The following is a 26,047-nucleotide window of genomic DNA, read 5'->3' as shown; positions in this document are numbered from 1 at the left end:
CACGTGTACACCCCCCCCCCAAAAAACACCACCGTGTCACGTGTCCCCCCCCCCCGTCACGGTGCGCCGCTCTCCACGTGACCCCTCCCCCCCCCCCCCCCCCGACCCCACCCGAGCTTTCCGCCAGGGGGGCGCCGCGGTGGGGCGTGGCCCGGCGGAAGGGGGAGGGGGCTCAGAGGGATGAGTGTGGGCGTGGTTCAGGCCGGGCCACGCCCCCCCGCGCATGCGCCGCGCGGCGGCGGCGGCGGCGGCTCCGGAGCGGCTCCGAGCGGTGAGAGCGGCCCCGGGGGGGGGGGGAGGGGAGGGGAAAGGTGGGGGGAGGGGGCGAGGGGAAAGGTGGGGGGAGGGGCGAGGGGACAGCGCCCCCCAGCGGGCCAGAGAGGGAGGAGGGGGGGGGGGGAACCCCGCCCCTCCCCCCCCCGCCGCCGCGCGGGGCATTGTGGGATGACGGAGAGGAGAGGGGGGGAGGGGGTTTGGGGTGGGGGGAGGGGCTTGAGGGGGGTGGGGGGAGGGGTCTGGAAAAGGGGGGAGGGGCTTGGGGTGGGATAATGAGGAGGGGAGGGGCCTGGGGGAGGTAAGAGGGGGGGTGGGAAGGGTGGGAGGGGCTTGTGGGGTTGTGGGAGGGGCTTGTGGGGTTGTGGGAGGGGCTTGAGGCAGGGGGAAGGGGGAACTCGGAGGGTGGGAGGGGCCGAAGGATTGGGGGAGGGGCTTGGGGTGTGGGGGAGGGGTCGGGCGTGGTGGGAGGGGCTTGTGGAAATACGGGGGGGGGGCGTGGGCTTGTGGGATGGTGGGAGGGGCTTGTGGTATGCAAAGCAGGCCTGGTGAATATGGGAGGGGCTGACGGCTTGGTGGGCGGGGCTTATTCGACGGCGGGCGTGGCTTAGGGGATGGCGGGGAGTTTGCCCTGAGGCTTTGTGGGCGTGGTTCGCGCGGTGGGTGGGGAGGGGCTTGTGACCCGGGGGGGGCGGGAGCCGCGAGGCGGGCGTGGCCTCGGCACGCGGTGGGCGTGGCCCGGCGTGAATGTGGGCGTGTCCCCGGCGCAGGGCGGCCATGATGGCGGCCGGGCGGGGCCCGGGGCAGTCGGGCGGGGAGCGAGGACGGAGCCTTCGAGGAGGAGGAGGAGGAGGAGGAGGAGGAGGAAGAGGAAGAGGAAGAAGAGGAAGAGGAGGAGGAAGAGGAGGAAGAAGCGGCCGGCGGTGAGCGGGGGAGGGGCGCCAGGGCGTGGCCGGAGGGGGCGGGGCGCTCCCCGGTGCCATCACCGGCGTCCCCTCCCCCCACCCCCCCGTCCCCTCCCCCAGCGCCGCCGGCGCCGCCCGAGGATGACGACGACGACGACGACGACGACGACGACGAAGGCTCCGAGGCCACCTCGGTGTCGTCGGGGGGACAGCGGCGCCCCCTCCCCCCCCCGCCAACGGCTGCGCAGGTGCCGCCCCTCCCCCCACCCCGCGCTGAAACCCCTCCCCCCACACCACTGGGGGGGGGGGGGGTGTCACACCCGCGCTGGCCCCGCCCCCACCCCTGAGTGACCCCTGACCTCTCACGGCCCCTCCCCCCACCTCTCACAGCCCCTCCCCCACCCCTGAGTGACCCCTGACCTCTCACGGCCCCTCCCCCCACCTCTCACAGCCCCTCCCCCACCCCTGAGTGACCCCTGACCCTTGACCTGACACTGACCCCTCCCCCACCTCTCACGGCCCCTCCCCCACCCCTGAGTGACCCCTGACCCTTGACCTGACACTGACCCCTCCCCCCACCTCTCACAGCCCCTCCCCCATCCGTTATCGGCCCCGCCCCCACTCATCAACGACCCCTTCCCCCCACCCTTCACAGACCCCTCCCCCACTCCTGAGTGACCCCTGACCCTTGACCTGACACTGACCCCTCCCCCACTTCTCACAGCCCCTCCCCGCCCCCCCCAACAGGTGCCCGGCCCCGCCCACCCGGGGGAGGAGCCCTCGCCCCTTCCCGGGAGCCGCTGCCCTGTGGGGGAGGGGAGCCGGAGCCGGGCGGCGCCGCCGGCAGCGGGGGAGGGGCGGGGGGCGGGGCAGGGGCGGGGGGCGGGGCAGGGGCGGAGTGGCACCGCTGCCCCGAGTGCGGCCGCGCCTTCGGCACCTCGCGGGCGCTCAAGGTGCACCGCAGCTACCCACGTGGGGCGCAAGCGGCCCGCAGGCCGGGCCCCTCCCCCACCCACCCCCCCCCCGCCCCCTCCCCCCTCCCCACGGCCCCTCCCCCCTTCAAGTTCCACTACATCTGCGCCGAGTGCGGCCTGGGCTTCGCCGCGCCCGGCGCGCTCGGCGCCCACCGCTGCCACCGCGGCCGCCGCCGCCGCCCGACGCAGCCCCCCCCGCCCCTCCCCCCGCCCCGCCCTCCTCCCCCCGCCGCCCCCCTCCCCCGCCTCCCCCCTCCCCCCGCCCAGCGCCGCGCCGCCGCCCCTCCCCCGTTCCCGCTGCACCGAGTGCGCCGGGGCCTTCGGCCTCGTGGCCGAGCTGCACGAGCACTACATGCTGCACGCCCGCGGCGAGCTCTGAGGCCACGCCCCCCCTCCTCCGTGGGCCACGCCCACTCCTCTATCGGCCACGCCCGCCGGCGGGAAAGGGAGGGGGGGGAGGGGCGGCGGGGGCGGAGGAGGAGGAGGAGGAAGCGATGTCGGCAACAGGAAGTGATGTCACGGACGGAGGGCTCGGCCTGGTCGATTTTTTGGGGCGCGGCGGCGGCGGCGTGACGTCATCGGGGGGGTGACGTCATCGGGGGCGGAAGCCGTGGGAGTGACGCCACCGGGGGAACGATGGCGCGGGCGTGACGTCATCGCCGTGACGTCATTGGGGGGGGGGCGTCGACAATAGAGTGACCCTCGTCACGGCGACGTCCATTTCGGGCGTTGACAACATGGTGACGTCATCGCCGTGATGTCATCAGGACAGGCGCCAACATGGTGATGTCATCACGGTGGACGTCATTAAGGGCGTTGACAATAGAGTGACGTCATCGCCGTGACGTCATTCGGGCGCGGTGACAATACGGTGACGTCATCACCGTGACGTCATTAGGCACAGTGACGACATGGTGGCGTCATCGCAGGAACTGACGACACTGTGACGTCATCACCGTGACGTCATAAACACGGTGACATCACGAGGGGCGGCCGACAATATGGTGACGTCATCGCCACGACGTCATTCGAGGAGCGGGGGATGACGTCATCACCGCGACGTCACGGCGCACAGAAGCCCCGCCCCCCCCCCCTCCCGCCTCGACCATTACGTCACCCGTCCGCGCGAGGGGCGTGGCCGGCCCCAAACCGCGCGATGACGTCACAAACCCCCACCGCCGCCGCCAACACCACGCGCCAACAGCCAATCAGAAACCGCCGCCGCTTTATTGCCCCGCCCCCTGCCCGCCAGGCCCCCGCCCCTCAGAGCTCCCCCCCGCGCGTGCCGGATGTAATGGCGGTTGCAGCGCCCCCCTCGCGGGCGAAGCCCCGCCCACACTCCGTGCAGCTCAGGGGGGGCGTGTCCCCGCGGCGGGGCGGGGCCCGCGGGGGGCGTGTCCGGCGGCGGGAGGGGGCGTGGCGGGAGGCGGGGCGGGGGGCGTGGCCGCGCTGGTGGCGCAGCAGGGCGGGCGAGGAGGCGAAGGCGCGGGCGCAGACGAAGCAGACGAAGAGCGCCCCCCGCAGGGCGGCGGCGGCGAAGGCGCGCGGGTGCTGCCGCTTGGCGTGGCGGGCGGCGAACGCCGCGTCCGGGAACGTGATGAGGCAGCGGCCGCAGCGGCGGGAGCCCGGCCCGGTCTGCGGGGGGGGGGACACGGGACGCCCTTGGGGACATTGGGGACACCCTTGGGGACACCCTGGGGGACACTGGGGACACCCTTGGGGACACTGGGGACACCCTTGGGGACATTGGGGACACCCATCGGACACCCTGGGGACATTGGGGGACACCCTTAGGGACACGGGGGACGCCCTTGGGGACACTGGGGACACCCTTGGGGACATTGGAGACACCCGTGGGACACAGGGGACACCCTTGGGGGACACTGGGGACACCCATGGGACGCCCTGGGGACATTGGGGACACCCATGGGGACACTGGGGATAGTGGGGACACCCTTGGGACCACCCCTGGGACACCCTTGGGGACACGGGGGACAGCCCTGGGAACATGGGGACACCCTTGGGACCGCTCTTGGGGACACTGGGGACACCCCGGGGGTGGCACTGGGACATCCCACAGGGACACTGGGGACATGGGGGACACGGGTGACACCCTTGGGACACCCCTTGGGGACATTGGGGACACCCCGGGGGTGGCACAGGGACACCCAAGGGACCCCTGGGGACACTGGGGACACCTTGAGGACATTGGGGACACCCTTGGGACACCTATGGGGACACTGGGGACACCCCGGGGGTGGCACTGGGACCTTGGGGACACCCCCCGGGGCCCCCCCCCGCGCGCCGCCCCGCCCCTCCCCCACTCACACACGACTCCGTCCCTGCCCGGGGGGGCTCCCGGGGGCCCCTCCCCCCCCTTCCTCCTCCTCCTCCTCCTCCTCCTCCTCCCGCCGGGGGGGGGAGGGGCGCGCCGGGGGGGGCGGGGGGCGGCTCCTGCGACATCCCGGGGGGGGGGGGAGGGGGCGCTGGGGGAGGGGAACGGGGGGGAGGGGTCACGGGGGAGCCCAGAGACCCCCCGGGGGCCCCCCCTGGGACCCTCCCGGACCCCCCCCCTCCCCCTCCCCCCCCCCCCCCCCCCCCCCAGCCCCCTCACTCCGCTGTCCGCGGCCTCGTCGCGCCCCCCGCCCCGGCGGCGACTTCCGGCTTCCGGTGCGACCCGCTCCTCTTCCGGCGAGAGCTTCCGCTTCCGGTCAGGCCCGCTTGGCCCCCGCCCACCTCCGCTGGCCGCGGAAAGGGGGCGTGGTTTGGGAGGGGATGACGTCAGCGGCGGCCAATGGAGGGAGGGAGGGGGCGGGGCTTGGCGCGGTGTTGGCGCCCCCCTGGCGGCGCGGGGTGGGAGCGCGGTCCCTCCAGTACAAACCAGTAAGAACCAGTAAAAACCAGTAAAAACCAGTGCAAACCAGTAAAAACCAGGGCTCCCAGTACGGCCCTGGGCACCCCCAGTTCCCGCCTAAACCCGGCCCAGTTCCCTCCCAGTATAAACCAGTTCCTCCCAGTCCCTCCCAGTTCCATCCCAGTCCCTCCCAGTTCCCTCCCAGTCCATCCCAGTCCCTCCCAGTCCCTCCCAGTTCCCTCCCAGTATAAACCAGTTCCTCCCAGTCCCTCCCAGTTCCATCCCAGTCCCTCCCAGTTCCCTCCCAGTCCCTCCCAGTCCCTCCCAGTCCAGCCCAGTACGAATCGGGGGTTTGTTTATTGCGTATCAAAGGCGATTAAAAGGTTATTTACAGCCACACCCACCGAGGGGGAGGCGTGGCCTTCGCCGTGGGCCACGCCCACCCTCGCACATCATTCATTGCCCCTCCCCCCCCCCCCCCCCTCCCCGAAATTGTGCGCGGGGACACGGACACGCCCCTCCCCCACTCCTCCCCTCCCCCCACATCCCCACATCCCCCCCCCCCCTCCCCCACCCCCCCCCCCTCCTCATGGCTTTGAGCTTTGGGGGGACCCCGGGGCTGGGCCCCTCCCCCACCCTGGGCTGGGCCCCTCCCCCACCTTTGTGGGGGGGGGGTCTGAGCCCCTCCCCCACCCTGGGCTGGGCCCCTCCCCCCTCTTTTGTGGGGGGGGTCTGAGCCCCTCCCCCACCCTGGGCTGGGCCCCTCCCCCACCTTTGGGGGGGGGGGGTCTGAGCCCCTCCCCCACCCCTGGGGCTGAGGGGGAGGGGGGGGGCGGAGGGGGGAGGGGCGCTGCTTGGAGGGGGCGGGGCTCCTCCCCCCTCCCCCCCACCTCAACCCCTCCCCCCACCCCCCCTGAATGTCCCCAACCCCCCCCCCTCCCCCCCCTCCCCCTCCCCTCCCCCCTTTTTGCCATCCCCCCCCCCCCCTCAAATGCCCCCCCCAGGGTGTGGGGGGAGGGGAGGGGGGGGTTTGGCCCCCCCCCCCCCCGCCCGCCCCTCCCCCCCCCTCAGATGAAGAACTCCTCCTTGCGCTTCCCCCCCTCCCCCCCCAGGAAGGCCTCGCGCGCCTCCCCGTGCTCCTCCAGGCCGCTGGCCTCGTGCGTCAGGTACGAGCCTGGGGACAAGGGGACACCGCTGGGGACACCGGGGACATCCCGGGGATTTGGGGACATTGGGGACGGCGGGGACATTGGGGGCGTTGGGAACATTGGGGACATCGGGGGGGATGGGGACATTCGGGGGGGTTGGGGACAGCGGGGACATTCCGGGGATTTGGGGACATTGGGGACACCGGGGGACGTTGGGGGACATTGGGGGGGGTTGGGGACACTGGGGACATTCCGGAGATTTGGGGACACTGGGGACAGCGGGGACATCGGGGCCGTTGGTGGAGTTGGGGACATTCTGGGGACATTGGTGGAGTTGGGGACACTGGGGACATCAGGGGGGTTGGGGACATTGGGGGTGTTGGGGTCACAGGGGGTTGGGGACATTCGAGGGGATTGGGGACATTGGGGACATTGGTGGAGTTGGGGACATTGGGGACATCAGGGACATCCCGGGTATTTGGGGACATTGGGGACATTGGGGGCGTTGGGAACATTGGGGACATCAGGAACATTCCAGGGGTTTGGGGACATTGGGAGGATTGGGGACATTGGGGACATTCTGGGGACTTTGGGGACATTTGGGGGGGTTGGGGACATTCTGGGGACATTGGAGACATCGGGAACATTCTGGGGATTTGGGGACATTGGGGACATTGGGAGGATTTGGGACATCGGGGACATCGGGGGGGTTGGGGACATTGGGGACATTCCGGGGATTTGGGGACATCGGGGGGATTGGGGACACTGGGGGAGATGGGGACATTTGGGGACATTGGAGGGTTGGGGACAGCGGGGACATTCTGGGGATTTGGGGACATTGAGGACATTTGGGGACATTTGGGGACATTGAGAACATTTGGGGACATCGACGGGATTGGGAACACCAGGGACATGGAGAGGGATTTGGGACATTTTGGGGACATTTTGGGGACATTTTGTGACATTTTTGTGACATTTTGGGGACATTTTTGGGACATTTTGTGACATTTTTGGGACATTTGGGGACATTTTGGGGACATTTTGTGACATTTTTGGGACATTTGGGGACATTTTGGGGACATTTTGGGGACATTTTGTGACTTTTTGGGACATTTTGTGACATTTTTGGGACATTTGGGGACACGCCCAGGCCACGCCCCTCACCCCCACACCCCAAGACCACGCCCCCACCCACCCAAGCCACGCCCCCACCTATCATTGCCCCGCCCCTTAAGAAACCCCGCCCCTCCCACCCACACAATGCCCCGCCCCGGGACACTAAACCACGCCCCTCCCGCGGATGCCCCGCCCTTTGGGCGAAGCCACGCCCGGTTTTTTTCGGTGGCCACGCCCCCTGGGCGCGAAGCCCCGCCCACCTTTCTGCCGCACGGAGCACCAGACGAGCGCCCCGAGCAGCAGCAGCAGCAGGAACACGAGCAGCGCCAAGGCCCCGCCCACCACGGCGAAAGGCCCCGCCCCCTGCGCCGCCACCACCGCGCCGGGGTCTGGGGGGGGGGGTGGGAGGGGCTGTGAGTGCCCAGGTGTGCCCAGGTGTGCCCCCAGGTGCCCCCAGGTGTGCCCCACCCACCCCTAGGTGTGCCCAGGTGTGCCCAGGTATGCCCCAGGTGTGTCCAGGTGAGGCCCAGGTGAGCCCCAGGTGTGCCCCACCCACCCCCAGGTGTGCCCAGGTGTGCCCCAGGTGTGCCCCCAAGTGTGCCCCACCCACCCCTAGGTGTGCCCAGGTGTGCCCAGGTGTGTCCAGGTGAGGCCCAGGTGAGCCCCAGGTGTGCTCCAACCACCCCCAGCTGTGCCCCAGGTACCCCCAGGTGTGCCCAGGTGTGCCCCAGGTGTGCCCCACCGACCCCCAGGTGCCCCCACAGGTCTTCCCCCAGCCCCCCCAGGTGTGCCCAGGTCTGTTCCACCCACCCCCAGGTGTGCCCAGGTGTGCCCCCAACCACCCCTGGGTACCCCCGGGTGTGCCCAGGTACCCCCAACCCCCTCCCCAGGTGTGCCCAGGTGTGCCCCACCCACCCCCAGGTGTGCCCAGGTGTGCCCCACCCACCCCCAGGTGCCCCCCCAGGTGTTCCCCCACCCCCCCACAGGTGTGCCCAGGTGTGCCCCACCCGCCCACAGGTGTGCCCAGGTGTGCCCCAACCACCCCCAGGTCCCCCGAGGTGCCCCCAGGTGTGCCCAGGTGTGCCCCCAGCCACCCCCAGGTGCCCCCCCAGGTGTTCCACCACCCCCCCCCAGGTGTGCCCAGGTGTGCCCCAACCACCCCCAGGTCCCCCGAGGTGCCCCCAGGTGTGCCCAGGTGTGCCCCCAGCCACCCCCAGGTGCCCCCCCAGGTGTTCCACCACCCCCCCCCAGGTGTGCCCAGGTGTGCCCCAACCACCCCCAGGTCCCCCGAGGTGCCCCCAGGTGTGCCCAGGTGTGCCCCCAACCACCCCCGGGTACCCCCGGGTGTGCCCACGTACCCCCAACCACATCCAGGTGTGCCCAGGTGTGCCCCAGGTCCCCCTGGGTACCCCCAGGTGTGCCCCACCCACCCCCAGGTGTGCCCAGGTCTGACCCACCCACCCCCAGGTGCCCCCCCCCTCCAGGTGTGCCCAGGTGTGCCCGCACTGACCGTACACCACCAGCACGTAGGCGTCGGCGGCGCGCCCGTGGGCGTTGCCCACCTGGCAGGTGTAGGTGCCGTTGTCCTGCGGCGCCAGCGCCGGCAGCGTCAGCCGCTCGCCCTCGGCCCGCGCCCGCGCCGGCAGCGACTCGTTCCCCGCGGCTCCAGGCCACCTCCGTGGGGCTGCGGGGTCACCTGGGCGTCACCAGGTGTGCCACACCCTCTGACAGGTGTGACTGACCCCGCCCCATGCCCAGGTGTGCCCCCCTTGGTTGCCCCTGCCCTCGCTCCCATGGATCTGTGGGTCTGCGGGGGTCACCTGGGGGTCACCTGGGCATCACCTGGGCGTCACCAGGTGTGCCACACCCCGGACAGGTGTGCCAATCCTCCTCCCAGGTGTGCCAGACCCCGCCCCATGCCCAGGTGTGCCCCCCTTAGTTGCCCCTGCCCTCGTTCCCATGGATCTGTGGGGCTGTGGGGTCACCTGTGCGCCACCAGGTGTGCCAACCCCCCGTGCCCAGGTGTGGCGGCCCTGCCCCGTGCCCAGGTGTGGCGGCCCCGCCCCGTGCCCAGGTGTGGCAGCCCCGCCCCGTGCCCAGGTGTGCCCCGGCTCACCGCGGGTTGCCGCTGACGGCGCAGGTGAGCACCAAGGTGTCGCCTTCGCGCAGGACGCTCTGCGAGGGGTGGATGCGCGCCGAGGGCGGGTCTGCGGGGGGGGACGGGGGCGTGGCGGCACCTGGGCACACCTGGGCACACCTGGGCGCACCTGGGCACACCTGGAGTGCCCCATGGCACACCTGGGTGCACCTGGGTGCACCTGTGCCCACGTCCCCCCCCCAGTTCCCTCCCAGTTCCCTCCCAGTATAAAGCAGCTCCCTCCCAGTATAAACCAGTCCATCCCAGTTCCCCCCCAGTGCCTCCCAGTCCCTCCCAGTCCATCCCAGTATAAACCAGTATATCCCAATCTCCTCCCAGTTCCCTCCCAGTATAAACCAGTCCCCCCCAGTCGCTCCCAGTCGTTCCCAGTCTCTCCCAGTCCCTCCCAGTTTATCCCAATCCCCTCCCAGTCCCCCCTGGTCCCCCCCAGTATATCCCAGTGGATCCCAGTTTATCCCAGTTCCCTCCCAATCCCCTCCCAGTTGCTCCCAGTTTACCCCAGTCCCTCCCAGTATATCCCAGTCCCCCCCAGTTCCCTCCCAGTTCCTTCCCAGTCCCCCCCCCGGTCCCTCCCACTCCCCCCCAGTCTCTCCCAGTCTCTCCCAGTCCCCCCCAGTCCATCCCAGTATAAACCAGTATATCCCAATCCCCTCCCAGTCTGTCCCAGTCCCCCCCAGTTGCATATCCCAGTATATCCCAGTCCCCCCCAGTCTCTCCCAGTCCCTCCCAGTTCCTTCCCAGTTCCCCCCCCCCGGTCCCTCCCAGTCCCCCCCAGTTTATCCCAGTCCATCGCAGTTCCCTCCCAGTATAAACCAGTATATCCCAATCCCCTCCCAGTCCCTCCCGGTTCCCCCCAGTCCATCCCAGTCCATCCCAGTCCCCCCCAGTCTCTCCCAGTCCCTCCTAGTCCCTCCCAGTTCCTTCCCAGTTCCTTCCCAGTTCCCCCCCCCGGTCCCTCCCAGTCCCTCCCAGTATATCCCAGTATATCCCAGTTTATCCCAGTCCATCCCAGTTCCCTCCCAGTATAAACCAGTATATCCCAATCCCCTCCCAGTTCCCTCCCAGTCCCTCCCAATCCCCTCCCAGTTGCTCCCAGTCCATCCCAGTCCCCCCCAGTCCCCTCCCAGTATATCCCAGTATATCCCAATCCCCTCCCAGTCCCTCCCAGTCCGTCCCAGTCCGTCCCAGTTGCTCCCAGTCCGTCCCAGTCCGTCCCAGTCCCCCCCAGTATATCCCAGTCCGTCCCAGTTGCTCACACTGCACGTCCAGCTGGAACTGGGTCTGGCGCCGCTGCCCGCGGCCCAGGGCGGGGTGCGTGGCCTCGCAGGTGACGATGGCGCCGTGGTCGCGGCGCTCGGGCCGCAGGTGCAGCACCGAGCGCTGCCAGAACACCTTGCCGTCCTGCCGGTGGCTGCTGCGGCCTGCCGCAGGTGTGACAGGTGTGACAGGTGTAACAGGTGTAACAGGTGTGCCCCCAGGTGTGCTATAACTGACCCCAGGTGTGCCCAGGTGTGCCCCCAGGTGTGACAGGTGTCACAGGTGTGACAGGTGTGCCCTCAGGTGTGACAGGTGCGACAGGTGTGCCCCCAGGTGTGCCCCCAGGTGTGCTATAACTGACCCCAGGTGTGCCCAGGTGTGCCCAGGTGTGTCCCCAGGTGTGCCAAGTGTGTGCCCAGGAATGCTCAGGTGTGCTGTAACTGACCCCAGGTGTGCCCAGGTGTGCCCAGGTGTGCTATAACTGCCCCCAGGTGTGCTATAACTGACCCCAGGTGTGCCCAGGTGTGCCCCCAGAACACCTTGCCGTCCTGCCAGTGGCTGCTGCAGCCTGCTGCAGGTGTCACAGGTGTGACAGGTGTGCCCTCAGGTGTGACAGGTGTGCCCCCAGGTGTGCCCCCAGGTGTGCTATAACTGACCCCAGGTGTGCCCAGGTGTGCTCCCAGAACACCTTGCCGTCCCGTCGGTGGCTGCTGCGGCCTGACACAGGTGTGACAGGTGTGACAGGTGTGACAGGTGTGACAGGTGTGACAGGTGTGCCCCCAGGTGTGCTATAACTGACCCCAGGTGTGCCCAGGTGTGACAGGTGTGCCCTCAACTGTGCCCAGGTGTGTCCAGGTGTGTGCCCAGGTGTGACAGGTGTGCCCAGGTGTGTGCCCAGGTGTGCCCCCAGGTGTGCTATAACTGACCCCAGGTATGCCCAGGTGTGTCCCCAGAACACCTTGCCGTCCTGCCGGTGGCTGCTGCGGCCTGCCGCAGGTGTCACAGGTGTGACAGGTGTAACAGGTGTGACAGGTGTGACAGGTGTCACAGGTGTGACAGGTGTGCCCTCAGGTGTGACAGGTGTGCTATAACTGCCCCCAGGTGTGACAGGTGTGCTATAACTGCCCCCAGGTGTGCTATAACTGACCCCAGGTGTGCCCAGGTGTGCCCAGGTGTGCCCCCAGAACACCTTGCCGTCCTGCCGGTGGCTGCTGCAGCCTGCCGCAGGTGTGACAGGTGTGACAGGTGTGACAGGTGTGACAGGTGTGACAGGTGTGCCCCCAGGTGTGCTATAACTGACCCCAGGTGTGCCCAGGTGTGACAGGTGTGCCCTCAACTGTGCCCAGGTGTGTCCAGGTGTGTGCCCAGGTGTGACAGGTGTGCCCAGGTGTGTGCCCAGGTGTGTGCCCAGGTGTGTGAGGTGTGCCCAGGTGTGCCCAGGTGTGCCCCCAGAACACCTTGCCGTCCTGCCAGCGGCTGCTGCAGCCTGCCGCAGGTGTGACAGGTGTGACAGGTGTGACAGGTGTGACAGGTGTGCCCCCAGGTGTGCTATAACTGACCCCAGGTATGCCCAGGTGTGCCCCCAGAACACCTTGCCGTCCTGCCGGTGGCTGCTGCAGCCTGCCGCAGGTGTCACAGGTGTGACAGGTGTGCCCCCAGGTGTGCCCCCAGGTGTGCTATAACTGACCCCAGGTGTGCCCAGGTGTGACAGGTGTGCCCTCAGGTGTGCCCAGGTGTGTCCCCAGGTGTGCCAAGTGTGTGCCCAGGCATGCTCAGGTGTGCTGTAACTGCCCCCAGGTGTGCTATAACTGACCCCAGGTGTCCCCAGCCGTGCCCAGCTGTGCCCAGGTGTGCCCAGGTGCCCCCAGCCATGCCCAGGTGTGTGCCCAGGTGTGTACCCAGGTGTGCCTCACCTGGCAGCTCGCGGCGGTCGCGGTACCAGCGCAGCGTGGCCGGGGGCCGCGCCCGGGGCACGAGGCAGGTGAGCTCCAGCTCCTCCCCCTCCACCGCCAGCGCCCCCGCCTCGACCAATGGCGGCTCAGGGGGCACTGGGGCGGCCAGGTGGGACAGGTGAGACAGGTGGGACAGGTGGGACAGGTGAGACAGGTGGGACAGGTGAGACAGGTGGGACAGGTGAGACAGGTGGGACAGATGGGACAGGTGAGACAGGTGGGACAGGTGAGACAGGTGGGACAGATGGGACAGGTGAGACAGGTGGGACAGGTGAGATATGGACAGGTGGGACAGGTGAGACAGGTGGGACAGGTGGGACAGGTGAGACAGGTGGGACAGATGGGACAGGTGAGACAGGTGGGACAGGTGAGATATGGACAGGTGGGACAGGTGAGACAGGACAGGTGAGACAGGTGAGACAGGTGAGATAGGGACAGGTGGGACAGGTGAGATATGGACAGGTGAGACAGGTGAGACAGGTGAGATATGGACAGGTGGGACAGGTGAGACAGGTGAGACAGGTGAGGTGAGACAGGACAGGTGGGACAGGTGAGATAGGGACAGGTGAGACAGGTGAGACAGGTGGGACAGGTGAGGTGGGACAGGTGAGACAGGACAGGTGGGATAGGTGAGATAGGGATAGGTGGGATATGGACAGGTGAGATGGCACAGGTGAGACAGGTGGGACAGGTGAGACAGGTGAGATATGGACAGGTGAGACAGGTGGGACAGGTGAGACAGGGACAGGTGAGACAGGTGAGAGGTGAGATATGGACAGGTGGGACAGGTGAGGTGAGACAGGTGAGACAGGACAGGTGGGATAGGTGAGATAGGGATAGGTGGGATATGGACAGGTGAGATGGGACAGGTGAGACAGGTGAGATATGGACAGGTGGGACAGGTGAGACAGGACAGGTGGGACAGGTGAGATATGGACAGGTGGGACAGGTGAGACAGGTGGGACAGGTGAGATAGGGATAGGTGAGACAGGTGGGACAGGACGGGGGGACAGGTGGAACAGGTGGGACAGGACAGACAGGTGAGATATGGATGAGGCAGGTGGGACATGGACAGGTGACATCCAGGTGACATCCAGGTGACACGGAAGAACAACAGAGACAAGAACAGAGAGGTGAGGGACGAGGGTCAGGGGACAAAGGGGACAGGTGCCAGCAGGTGTGGCACCTGTCCCCAGGTGTGCCCAGGTACCCCCAGGTGTGCCCAGGTGTGCCCAAACCCTCCCAAAATCCCCATTTTCCACCCGATTTTCACCGAGGTTTTTTTGTTTTGCCCCTCCCAGCTCCCCCCAGGTGCCCCCAGCTGCCCCCAGGTGTGCCCAGGTGTGTCCAGCTGCGCCCAGGTGTGCCCAGGTGTGCTCAGACCCTCCTAAAATCCCCATTTTTCACCCGATTTTCACCAAATTTTTTTTGGTTTTTCCCTCCCAGGTGTGCCCAGGTGCACCCAGGTGTGCCCAGGTGTGCCCAAACTCCTCCAAAATCCCCATTTTTCACCCGATTTTCACCAAATTTTTTTTGTTTTGCCCCTCCCAGCTGCCCCCAGGTGCGCCCAGGTGTGCCCAGGTGTGCCCAGGTGTGCCCAGGTGTGCCCAGGTGCACCCAAAATCCCCCAAAATCCCCATTTTTCACCCGATTTTCACCAATTTTTTTGGGGTTTCCCCTCCCAGGTGCGCCCAGGTGCCCCCAGCTGCCCCCAGGTGTGCCCAGGTGTGCTCAGACCCTCCCAAAATCCCCATTTTTCACCCGATTTTCACCAAATTTTTTTTGGTTTTCCCCTCCCAGCTCCCCCCAGGTGCGCCCAGGCATGCCCAGGCGTGCCCAGGTGTGCCCAAAGCCTCCCAAAATCCCCATTTTTCACCCGATTTTCACCGAATATTTTTTGTTTTTCTCCTCCCACGTGTGCCCAGGTGCACCCAGGTGTGCCCAGGTGTGCCCAAACTCTCCCAAAATCCCCATTTTTCACCCGATTTTCACTGATTTTTTTTTGTTTTTCCCCTCCCAGCTCCCCCCAGGTGTCCCCAGGTGCGCCCAGGTGTGCCCAGGTGTGCCCAGGTGTGCCCAAACTCCCCCAAAATCCCCATTTTTCACCCGATTTTCACCAATTTTTTTTTGTTTTTCCCCTCCCAGGTGTGCCCAGGTGCACCCAGGTGTGCCCAGGTGTGCCCAGGTGACCTCAAAATCCCCATTTTTCACCTGATTTTCACTCATTTTTTTTTGTTTTCCCCTCCCAGCTCCCCCCAGGCGTGCCCAGGCGTGCCCAGGTGTGCCCAGACCCTCCCAAAATCCCCATTTTTCACCCGATTTTCACCGAATTTTTTTTGTTTTTCCCCTCCCAGCTCCCCCCAGGTGCGCCCAGGCATGCCCAGGCGTGCCCAGGTGTGCCCAGGCGTGCCCAGGCATGCCCAGGCGTGCCCAGGTGTGCCCAGGTGTGCCCAAACCCTCCCAAAATCCCCATTTTTCACCCGATTTTCACCAATTTTTTTTTGTTTTTCCCCTCCCAGGTGCGCCCAGGTGCACCCAGGTGTGACCAGGTGTGCCCAGGTGACCTCAAAAATCCCCATTTTTCACCCGATTTTCACCAAATTTTTTTTGTTTTGCCCCTCCCAGCTGCCCCCAGGTGTGCTCAGGCGTGCCCAGGTGTGCCCAGGTGTGCCCAGACCCTCCCAAAATCCCCATTTTCCACCCGATTTTCACCAAATTTTTTTGGGGTTTCCCCTCCCAGGTGTGCCCAGGTGCCCCCAGCTGCCCCCAGGTGTGCCCAGGTGTGCCCAGGTGACCTCAAAATCCCCATTTTTCACCTGATTTTCACTCATTTTTTTTGTTTTCCCCTCCCAGCTCCCCCCAGGCGTGCCCAGGCGTGCCCAGGTGTGCCCAGACCCTCCCAAAATCCCCATTTTTCACCCGATTTTCACCGATTTTTTTTTGTTTTTCCCCTCCCAGCTGCCCCCAGGTGCCCCCAGGTGCGCCCAGGTGCCCTACCCAGCACAGTCAGGGTGGCGATCTGGTGGTGGGTGTCGTCGGCGTAGAGCTGGCAGAAGTAGCCGCCCTCGTCGTCCAGCCGGGCCCGCGCCAGGCGCAGCCGCAGCCGCCGCCGGCTGAACTCGGCCAGCTCGAAGCGCTCGTCCTTCAGGGCTGGGGACACCAGGGGACACCGGGGTCACCCACGGGGTCACGGTGCCACCCATGGGGTCACAGGGTCACCCACGGGGTCACGGTGCCACCCATGGGGTCACAGGGTCACCCACGGGGTCACGGTGCCACCCATGGGGTCACGGGGTCACCCACGGGGTCACGGTGCCACCCATGGGGTCACAGGGTCACCAACGGGGTCACCCATGGGGTCACCCCCAGCTCGAAGCGCTCGTCCTTCAGGGCTGGGGACACTGCGGGGACACCGGGGTCAGGGGGTCACCCATGGGGTCACGGGGTCACCAGGGGGTCACGGTGCCACCCATGGGGTCACAGGGTCACCAACAGGGTCATGGTGGCACCCATGGGGTCATGGGGTCACCCACGGGGTCATGGTGGCACCCACGGGGTCACGGGGTCACCCATGGCATCACAGTGCCACCGACGGGGTCACCATGGGGTCATGGTGGCACCCACAGGGTCACGGTGTCACCAACAGGGTCATGGTGGCACCCATGGGGTCACAGGGTCACCAACAGGGTCATGGGGTCACCCACAGGGTCACGGTGGCACCCACGGGGTCACCAGGTGGTCACAGTGCCACCCACGGGGTGATGGTGCCACCCACGGTGTCACCCATGGGGTTACGGTGCCACCCACGGGGTCACGGGGTCACCCCCAGCTCGAAGCGCTCGTCCTTCAGGGCTGGGGACACCGGGGGGACAGCAGGGTCACCCACGAGGTCATGGGGTCACCCATGGGGTCACAGTGCCACCAATGGGGTCACCAGGGGGTCACGGTGTCACCCATGGGGTCACAGGGTCACCAACGGGGTCACCCATGGGGTCACCCCCAGCTCGAAGCGCTCGTCCTTCAGGGCTGGGGACACCGCGGGGACACCGGGGTCAGGGGGTCACCCATGGGGTCACGGGGTCACCAGGGGGTCACGGTGCCACCCATGGGGTCACAGGGTCACCAACAGGGTCATGGTGGCACCCATGGGGTCATGGGGTCACCCACGGGGTCATGGTGGCACCCACGGGGTCACGGGGTCACCCATGGCATCACAGTGCCACCGACGGGGTCACCATGGGGTCATGGTGGCACCCACAGGGTCACGGCGTCACCCACGGGGTCACGGTGCCACCCATGGGGTCACAGGGTCACCAACAGGGTCATGGGGTCACCCACAGGGTCACGGCGTCACCCACGGGGTCACGGTGCCACCCATGGGGTCACAGGGTCACCAACAGGGTCATGGGGTCACCCACAGGGTCACGGTGGCACCCACGGGGTCACCAGGGGGTCACAGTGCCACCCAGAATGTCACCAGGTGGTCACAGTGCCACCCATGGGGTCACAGGGTCACCAACAGGGTCATGGTGGCACCCAGAATGTCACCAGGGGGTCACGGTGGCACACACGGGGTCACGGGGTCACCCATGGGGTCACAGTGCCACCCACGGGGTCACCAGGGGGTCACGGTGGCACCCATGGGGTCACCAGGGGGTCACGGTGGCACCCACAGGGTCACGGTGCCACCCATGGGGTCACAGGGTCACCAACAGGGTTATGGGGTCACCCACGAGGTCACAGTGGCACCCATGGGGTGATGGTGTCACCCACAGGGTCACCAGGGGGTCACGGTGCCACCCATGGGGTCACCAGGGGGTCATGGTGGCACCCACGGGGTCATCAGGGGGTCACAGTGCCACCCATGGGGTCACGGTGGCACCCAGAATGTCACCAGGGGGTCACAGGGTCACCCACGGGGTCACCAGGGGGTCACGGTGTCACCCATGGGGTCATGGTGGCACCCACGGGGTCACAGTGCCACCCAGAATGTCACCAGGGGGTCACAGGATCACTGCCCCAATGTCCCCAGTGTCCCCAGTGTCCCCAATCCCCCCAATGTCCCAATGTCCCCAATGTCCTCGGTATCCCCAGCGTCCCCAACGTCCCCTATGTCCCTGATGTCCCCAATGTCCCCAATCCCCCCAGTGTCCCCAATGTCCACAACATCCTCGATGTCCCCAGTGTCCCTGATGTCCCCAGTGTCCCCAGCGTCCCCAGCATCCCCGATGTCCCCGCTGTCCCTGCTGTCCCCAATCCCCCTGATGTCCCCAATGTCCCTGCTGTCCCTGCTGTCCTCGCTGTCCCCAATGTTCCCAATCCCCCCAATGTCCCCAACATCCCCAGCATCCCCGATGTCCCCGCTGTCCCTGTTGTCCCCAATCCCCCTGCTGTCCCCGCTGTCCCTGATCCCCCTGATGTCCCCACTGTCCCCAATGTCCCTGCTGTCCCCGATGTCCCCGCTGTCCCTGTTGTCCCCAATCCCCCTGATGTCCCCAATGTCCCCCTGCTGTCCCCGTTGTCCCCGCTGTCCCTGCTGTCCCCAATCCCCCTGATGTCCCCAATCCCCCTGATGTCCCCACTGTCCCCAATGTCCCTACTGTCCCCAATGTCCCCAGTGTCCCCTCACCGCGGGTGCCGTTGAAGAAGAGCGTCTGCCGGGCGGGGTTCTGGATGACCACGATGGAGCCGTCGTACCTGTGCAGGTGACAGGTGATCTCGGCCGTGCCCCCCTCCAGCACCGTCACGTTCTCGGCCTGCACCTCCTGCGCCCGCCCTGGGGACAGCGCGGGGACAGCGCGGTCACCGCGGGGACGGGGACACCCAGGGACACCCAGGGGACACCCAGGGGACAGCACGGTCACTGCGGGGACAGGGACACCCAGGGGACACCCAGGGACACCCAGGGGACACCCAGGGACAGGGGGAACACCACGGGGACGGGGACACCCAGGGACACCCAGGGGACACCCAGGGGACAGCGCGGTCACCGCGGGGACAGGGACACCCAGGGGACAGCGCGGTCACCGCGGGGACGGGGACATCCAGGGGACACCCAGAGGACAGGGGGAACACCATGGGGACACCCAGGGGACACCCAGGGGACACCCAGGGGACACCCAGGGGATACCCAGGGGACAGCACGGTCACCGCGGGGACAGGGACACTCAGGGGACACCACAGGGACAGGGGGGACACTGTGGGGACACCATGGGGACACCACGGTCACCGCAGGGACAGGGACACCCAGGGGACACCCAGGGGACAGGGGGGACACCGTGGGACAGGGGACAACCCAGGGGACAACGCAGGGACAGCACGGGGACACTGTGGTCACCACGGGGAGAGGGACACCCAGGGGACACCAAGGGGACACCCAGGGGACAGCATGGTCACCATGGGGACAGGGACACCCAGGGGATACCCAGGGGACACCATGGGGACAGGGGACACCATGGGGACACCACGGTCACCGTGGGGACGAGGACACCCAGGGGACACCCAGGGGACAGCGCGGGGACAGGGGACACCATGGGGACATCCAGGGACAGTAGGGACACCGTGGGACAGGGGACACCCAGGGGACACCACGGTCACCACAGGGACAGGGGACACCCAGGGGACACCCAGGGGACACCCAGGGGACAGCACGGGGACACCGTGGTCACTGCAGGGACAGGGACACCCAGGGGACACCACAGGGTCAGGGGGGACACCATGGGGACACTGCGGTCACCACGGGGACAGGGACACCCAAGGGACAACCAGGGGACACCCAGGGACACCATGGGGACACCCAGGGGACACTATGGGACAGGGGACACCCAGGGGACAGTGCGGTCACTGCGGGGATGAGGACACCATGGGGACACCCAGGGGACACCCAGGGGACACCCAGGGGACAGCGCCAGTGCAGGGACAGCGCGGTCACCATGGGGACAGCAGGGACACTGGGGACACCACGGGGGATGGGAGGGACACCGTGGGGACAGGGGACACCCAGGGGACACCACGGTCACCACAGGGACAGGGGACACTGTGGGGACAACCAGGGGACACCCAGGGGACAGCGCGGGGACACCATGGTCACCGCGGGGATGGGGACACCCAGGGGACACCCAGGGGACACCCAGGGACAGGAGGGACACCGTGGGACAGGGGACACCCAGGGGACACCCAGGGGACAACCAGGGGACACCCAGGGACACCATGGGGACACCCAGGGGACACTGTGGGACAGGGGACACCATGGGACACCCAGGGGACACCCAGGGGACAGCGTGGTCACCACAGGACAGGGGACACTGTGGGACAGGGGACACCCAGGGGACACCCAGGGGACACCCAGGGGACAGCGTGGTCACCGCGGGACAGGGGACACCATGGGACAGGGGACACCGTGGGGACACCCAGGGACAGGGGACACCCAGGGGACAGCCAGGGGACAGCGCAGGGACAGGGACAGCACAGGGGACACCACTGTCCCCAAGGGTCACCACAGGGACAGGGGACATCCAGGGGTCACCGCAGGTCACCGCGGGGACACCGCTGTCACCATGGGGACAGGGGACACTGTGGGGACACCACGGGACACCGCTGTCACCATGGGGACAGGGACACCACAGGGGACAGAAGGGGACACCACGGGGACACTGCGGTCACCACAGGGACAGGGACACCCAGGGACACCACGGGGACACCACGGGGACAGGGGGGACACAGGGACACCCAGGGGTCACCAGAGGGGACAGGGGACACCCAGGGGTCACCGGGAGGGACAGGGGACATGGGACAGGGTCACCATGAGGGACAGGACAGCCACACACACCGAGGGACAGGGGACAGGGTGACATGGGTGACACGGGGACAGGGTGACACGGTGACAGGGTGACATGGGTGACACAGGGACAGGGTGACATGGGTGACACGGGGACAGAGGGACAGGGGACAGGGTGACAGGGGTGACACGGTGACAGGGTGACATTGGTGACATTGGTGACACAGGGACAGAGTGACATGGGACGGGGGACACGGGTGACATGGTGACATGGGTGACACAGGGACAGGGTGACATTGGTGACATTGGTGACACGGGGGACATGGGACAGGGTGACACAGGGACATGGGTGACATGGGTGACATGGGACACGGTGACATGGGTGACACAGTGACAGGGTGACACGGGGGACATGGGACAGGGGGTGACATGGGGGACACGGGGACAGAGGGACAGGGGACAGGGTGACAGGGGGACACGGTGACAGGGTGACATTGGTGACACGGGGACAGAGGGACAGGGTGACACAGTGACATGGGTGACATTGGTGACACAGGGACAGAGGGACATGGGTGACATGGGACACGGTGACATGGGTGACACGGGGGACACAGGGACAGAGTGACATGGGTGACATTGGTGACATGGGACAGGGTGACACAGGGACAGGGTGACAGGGTGACATGGGTGACACGGTGACATGGGTGACACAGGAACAGGGTGACAGGGTGACATGGGTGACACTGACAGGGTGACACGGACAGGGGGACATGGGACAAGGGGTGACATTGGTGACACAGGGACAGAGGGACATGGGACACGGTGACATGGGTGACACGGTGACAGGGTGACACGGGGGACACAGGGACAGAGTGACATGGGTGACATTGGTGACATGGGACAGGGTGACACAGGGACAGGGGACAGGGTGACATGGGTGACAGGGTGACATGGGTGACAGGGTGACAGCGTGGGGAGGACACCGGGGACACCATCCCTGGGGTGCTGGGGACATTTGGGGACACTGCCAGCAGGGCCACCCAAACTGAGGGGACAGAGGGGGACAGAGGGGGACAGTGTCACAGGGTGATGGGGACATCAGCACTGGGGGTTGGGGACACCGGGACGGTGGCACCGGGGACAGTGACAGCACTGGGGACACCCAGACTGGGATTTGGGGACACTGGGGACATCAGGATGGTGGCACTGGGGATGGTGGCACTGGGGACAGTGACAACACTGGGGACACCCAGACTGGGATTTGGGGACACTGGGGACAGCAGAACTGGGGGTTGGTGACACTTGGGGACACCGGGATGGTGGCACTGGGGACAGTGACAACACTGGGGACACCAGAACTGGATTTGGGGACACTTGGGGACATCGGGATGGTGGCACTGGGGACAGTGACAACACTGGGATCTCTCTCTTTTCCTCCTCCTCCGTTGTTGTTGTTGAGAGAGATATCTCTCTCTTTTCCTCCTCCTCCGTTGTTGTTGTGAGAGAGATGACACCGTCGGGGGGGCCGGGGGGTGTCCCCAAGAGCGGTGACATCGCCGGTGGCACCTCGGGGACATCCGGGGGGGGGGGGGGGGGTGACACCGCGAGGGGAGGGGACACCGCGTTTTGCTGTGTCAGCACAACCCGCCCGCCCCTCCCCCAGCCCGGGGGTCACCGCGCTGTCCCCTCCCCCCCTCAAGGTCGCCAAGGTCACCGTGTCCCCCAAGGCTGGGGGGGGGGTCCCCGAGGTGACACGGGGGACAATGGGGGGGGGGTGGGGGGGGAGGGGACAATGGCCCTTTGAGTGTCACCCACGCCGGGCCGGTGGCGCCTGGCACCCCCGCGGGGGGGGGGGGGGGGGTGGGGGGACACCGGGGGGGTGACAATGTGACAATGTGACAATGTGACAATGTGACAATGTGACAGTGTGACAGTGACACCCCCCTCCCCTCCCCCCACGCCACCAGCGAGGGTTTGGGGACACCGCGATGCTCGGAGGGGGGGGGGGTGACACCCGCCCCACCCCCCCCCAACCCCCTCCTCACGGTGGCTTTGGGGACATTTGGGGACATTGGGGGGGGAGGGGGAGAGTCCCCAAATCCGCGCGGGGTGGGGGGGGGGACACAAGCGACAAAAAAAAACCCTAAAAAAAAAAGGGGGGGGGGGGGGGAGGGGACACCGGCGACACCGCAAGGGGGAGGGGGGGGGGGGGGGGGGGAGGGGCTGCGGCAGAGCGCGCGGCGGATTTTGGGGAGGGGGGGCCATGCGGGGATTTTTTTTGGGGGGGGGGGTGGATTTTGGGGAGGGGGTTTGGGATATTTTTTTTTGGGCGGGGGTGGTTGTGAGATTTTTTTTTTTTTTTTGGGGGGGGGGAGGGGGGTTTGGGGTATTTTTTTTTTTTTTTTTTTGGGGGGAGGGGGGTTCTGGGGGAGGGGGGATTTTTTTTTTTTTTTGGGGAGGGGGTCGCACTGACCGTGTCCGGCGGCCCAGAGCAGCAGCAGCCCCGGCAGCAGCGCGGGGGGGGGCGCGCGGGGGGGGCTGCATGGCGGCCGAGCCTCCGCCGCCGCCGCTTCCCCACCTGCCGGGCCCCGGCCGATAATCGGATGCTAATGAGATGCTAATGAGATGCGGGGAGGCGGGGGACGGAGGGGGGTTGGGCCAATGGGGAGGAGGAAGGGGGTGGGGTTTTTTTTTTTTGGTTTTTTTTTGTTTTTTTTTTGAGGGGGGGTGGATGTTTATGGGGTGAAAGGAGAAATAATCGGGGGGGGGGATAAAAAAGGGGGGGTGGGGAGAGGGGAGGGGATTTGGGGGGATTTGGGGGGGTTTGGGGGGGTCTCGGGGGGGTTTGTGGGGGATTGGGGACCCCCGGGTGGGGATTTGGGGGGATTTTGGGCCGGTTTGGGGGGATTTGGGGGGGTTTGGGGGAGGGTTGAGGGAATTTAGGGGGGGGGGTTGGGGGGGTCTCGGGGGGTTTGGGGATCCTCGGGAGGGGATTTGGGGGGGATTGGGGAGGTTTGGGGGGGGTGGGTTGGCGGCCCCTAGGTGGGGATTTGGGGGGGATTCTGGGGGGATTTGAGGGGGTCTGGAGGGGATTTGGGGGGGTTTGGGGGGGGATTTGGGGGAATTTTGGGGGTATTTGTGGGGGTCTGGAGGGGATTTGGGGGATTTTGGGGCGATTTGGGGGGGATTGGGGAGGTTTGGGGGGGTTGGCGACCCCTAGGTGGGGGATTTGGGGGGATTTTAGGGGGTCTGGAGGGGATTGGGGGGGATTTGGGAGGTTTGGGGGGAATTTGGGGGAGATTGAGGGGATTTTGGGGGGATTTTGAGGGAATTTGGGGGGGGGTCTCGGGGGGTTTGGGGACCCCCGGGTGGGGATTTTGGGGGGATTTTGGGCCGGTTTGGGGGGGATTGGGGCGATTTGTGGGGGATTTGAGGGGGTTTTGGGGGAATTTTGGGGGGATTTGGGGGGCTCTGGAGGGGATTTGGGGGGGATTGGGGAGGTTTGGGGGGGATTTGGGGGAGATTGGGGGGATTTGGGGGGTTTGAGGGAATTTGGGGGGGCTCTGGAGGGTTTGGGGGGGATTTGGGGGGGTCTGGAGGGATTTGGGGGGTCTCGGGGTATTTTGGGGAGGTTTTAGAACCCCCGGGTGGGGATTTGGGGGGATTTTGGGGGGATTTGGGGTCTCCAAGGGGGGGTCTGGGGGGTTTGGGGACCCCCGGGTTCGGATTTGGGGGGATTTTGGGGGTGTCTGAGGGGGGGGGACCCCAAAGTGGGATCGGACACCCCGAAATTAAACTGGGACACCCCAAAATTGAACTGGGACCCCCCAAAATTGAACTGGGACCCCCCAAAAATTGAACTGGGACCCCAAAGTTGGACTGGGACACCCCAAAATTAAATCGGGACCACCCAAAATTTAATTGGGACCCCAAAATTGAACTGGGACACCCAAAAAATTGGACTGGGACCCCAAAATTGAACTGGGACACCCCAAAATGTAACTGGAACATCCCAAAATTGAACTGGGACACCCCAAAGTTGGACTGGGACACCCAAAATTTAATTGGGACCCCCCAAATTTGAACTGGAACCACCAAAATTAAACTGGGACCCCCAAAAATTGGACTCGGACGCCCCAAAGTTGAACTGGGACACCCCAAGGTTAAATTGGGAAATGCCAAAATTGGACTGGGACCCCAAAATTTAACTGGGACACCCCGAATTTGAACTGGGACACCCCCAAATTTAACTGGGACACCCCAAATTTGGACTGGAACCACGAAAATTGAACTGGGATCCCCCAAAATTGAACTGGGACCCCCCCAAAATGGAACTGGGACCCCCCAAAATTAAACCGGGACCCCCAAATTTCAACTGGAACCACCAAAATTTAACTGGGGACACCCCAAGGTTAAATTGGGAAACCCCAAAATTGAACTGGGACCCCAAAGTTAAACTGGGACCCCAAAATTAAACCGGGACACCCCCCAAAATTGAACTGGGACCCCCCTAAAATTGGACTGGGACCCCAAAATTGAACTGGGGACCCCCAAAAATTTGGACTGGGACCCCAAAATTTAACTGGGACTCCCCAAAATTGAACTGGAACCACCAAAATTGAACTGGGACCGCCCCAAAACTGGACCGGGACCCCCCCAAAACCGAACCGGGACCCCCCAAACCCGAGGCCCCGCCCCCCCGGTGACACCGGGTGACACTGGCGCGGTGGACACCGGGGTGGGGGTGGGGGGGGGGGGGTGTTGGTGACAGTTTCCATGGCAACCGTGCCCCCCCCCCTCCCCCCCCCCCCCGGGGCCGAACAAAGGCGGCTCAGAGCGGGAACAGCGCGGGCCATTCAGGGCCGGGGGGGGCCGGGGGGGATTTGGGGGGTCCTGAGGGGGATTTGGGGGGTCCGGGGGGGTCCTTGGGGGGGTCCTGAGGGGCTTTTGGGGGATCCTGGGGGGGTTACGGGGGAGTTTTGGGGGGTCCGGGGGGGGTCCTGAGGGGGTTTGGGGGAGTCCCGAGGGGGTCCCGTGGGGGATTTGGGGGGTCACGGGGGAGTTTTGGGGGGTCCTGAGGGGGATTTGGGGGGGTCCGGGGGGGTCCTTGGGGGTCCTGAGGGGTCCTTGGGGGGGTTTCGGGGGGTCCTGAGGGGGTTTGGGGGGTCCGGGGGGGTCCTTGGGGGGTCCTGAGGGGATTTGGGGGATCCTGGGGGGTCACGGGGGAGTTTTGGGGGGTCCTGAGGGGGATTTGGGGGGTCCGGGGGGGGTCCTTGGGGGGTCCTGAGGGGGATTTGGGGGGGTTTCGGGGGGTCCTGAGGGGGTTTGGGGGGTCAAAAGGGGGTCTTGGGGGGGTTTGGGGGGGTCCTGAGGGGGTTTGGGGGGTCACAGGGGGGTTTGGGGGGTCCGGGGGGAGTTTTGGGGGGTCCGGGGGGGGATTTGAGGTGTCCTGAGGGGGATTTGGGGGGTCCGGGGGGTCCTGGGGGAGTTTTGGGGGGTCCTGAGGGGGTTTTGGAGGGTCCTGGGGGGGGATTTGGGGGGTCCTGAGGGGGTTTTGGCAGGTCCGGGGGGGTCCTGGGAGAGTTTTGGGGGGTCCTGAAGGGGTTTTGGGGGGGTCCCGGGGGGTCCCGAGG

The 26,047-nt window shown here is 66.3% G+C and overlaps 3 protein-coding genes across 3 annotated transcripts; all 3 read right to left on the bottom strand.

The window, feature by feature from the left end:
• Nucleotides 1–997: 997 nt before the first annotated feature.
• Nucleotides 998–2,891, bottom strand: LOC128803059 (translation initiation factor IF-2-like; the record flags this gene model as incomplete). The annotated part of the gene is made up of 3 exons (XM_053969632.1): nucleotides 2,853–2,891; nucleotides 1,901–2,142; nucleotides 998–1,474 (listed from the first exon to the last, which is right to left on the bottom strand). Coding segments are annotated over exons 1-3 (758 nt in total), but the record flags the coding sequence as incomplete, so codon positions are not given.
• Nucleotides 2,892–3,360: 469 nt separating this feature from the next.
• LOC128803058 (zinc finger protein 576-like) lies at nucleotides 3,361–4,049 on the bottom strand. The gene is made up of 2 exons (XM_053969630.1): nucleotides 4,046–4,049; nucleotides 3,361–3,813 (listed from the first exon to the last, which is right to left on the bottom strand). The coding sequence occupies exons 1-2, from the start codon at nucleotides 4,047–4,049 to the stop codon at nucleotides 3,416–3,418; spliced, it is 402 nt and encodes a 133-aa protein (XP_053825605.1). The 3' UTR covers nucleotides 3,361–3,415.
• A 2,023-nt stretch (nucleotides 4,050–6,072) lies between these two features.
• On the bottom strand, nucleotides 6,073–24,425 carry LOC128803057 (cell adhesion molecule 4-like). The gene is given in 11 exon segments (XM_053969629.1): nucleotides 6,073–6,180; nucleotides 7,531–7,659; nucleotides 8,781–8,928; nucleotides 8,930–8,954; nucleotides 9,387–9,477; nucleotides 10,685–10,849; nucleotides 12,599–12,733; nucleotides 15,635–15,787; nucleotides 18,267–18,413; nucleotides 22,888–23,020; nucleotides 24,405–24,425. Coding segments are annotated over 11 exon segments (1,254 nt in total). The 3' UTR covers nucleotide 6,073.
• Nucleotides 24,426–26,047: the final 1,622 nt, after the last annotated feature.

This window comes from Vidua macroura, unplaced genomic scaffold (genome assembly GCF_024509145.1).
Source record: "Vidua macroura isolate BioBank_ID:100142 unplaced genomic scaffold, ASM2450914v1 whyUn_scaffold_286, whole genome shotgun sequence".
NCBI classification, from domain to species: Eukaryota; Metazoa; Chordata; class Aves; order Passeriformes; family Viduidae; genus Vidua; species Vidua macroura.
Note: the sequence above shows the minus strand (reverse complement) of the source record. Positions and strands in the feature narration are given on the sequence as shown.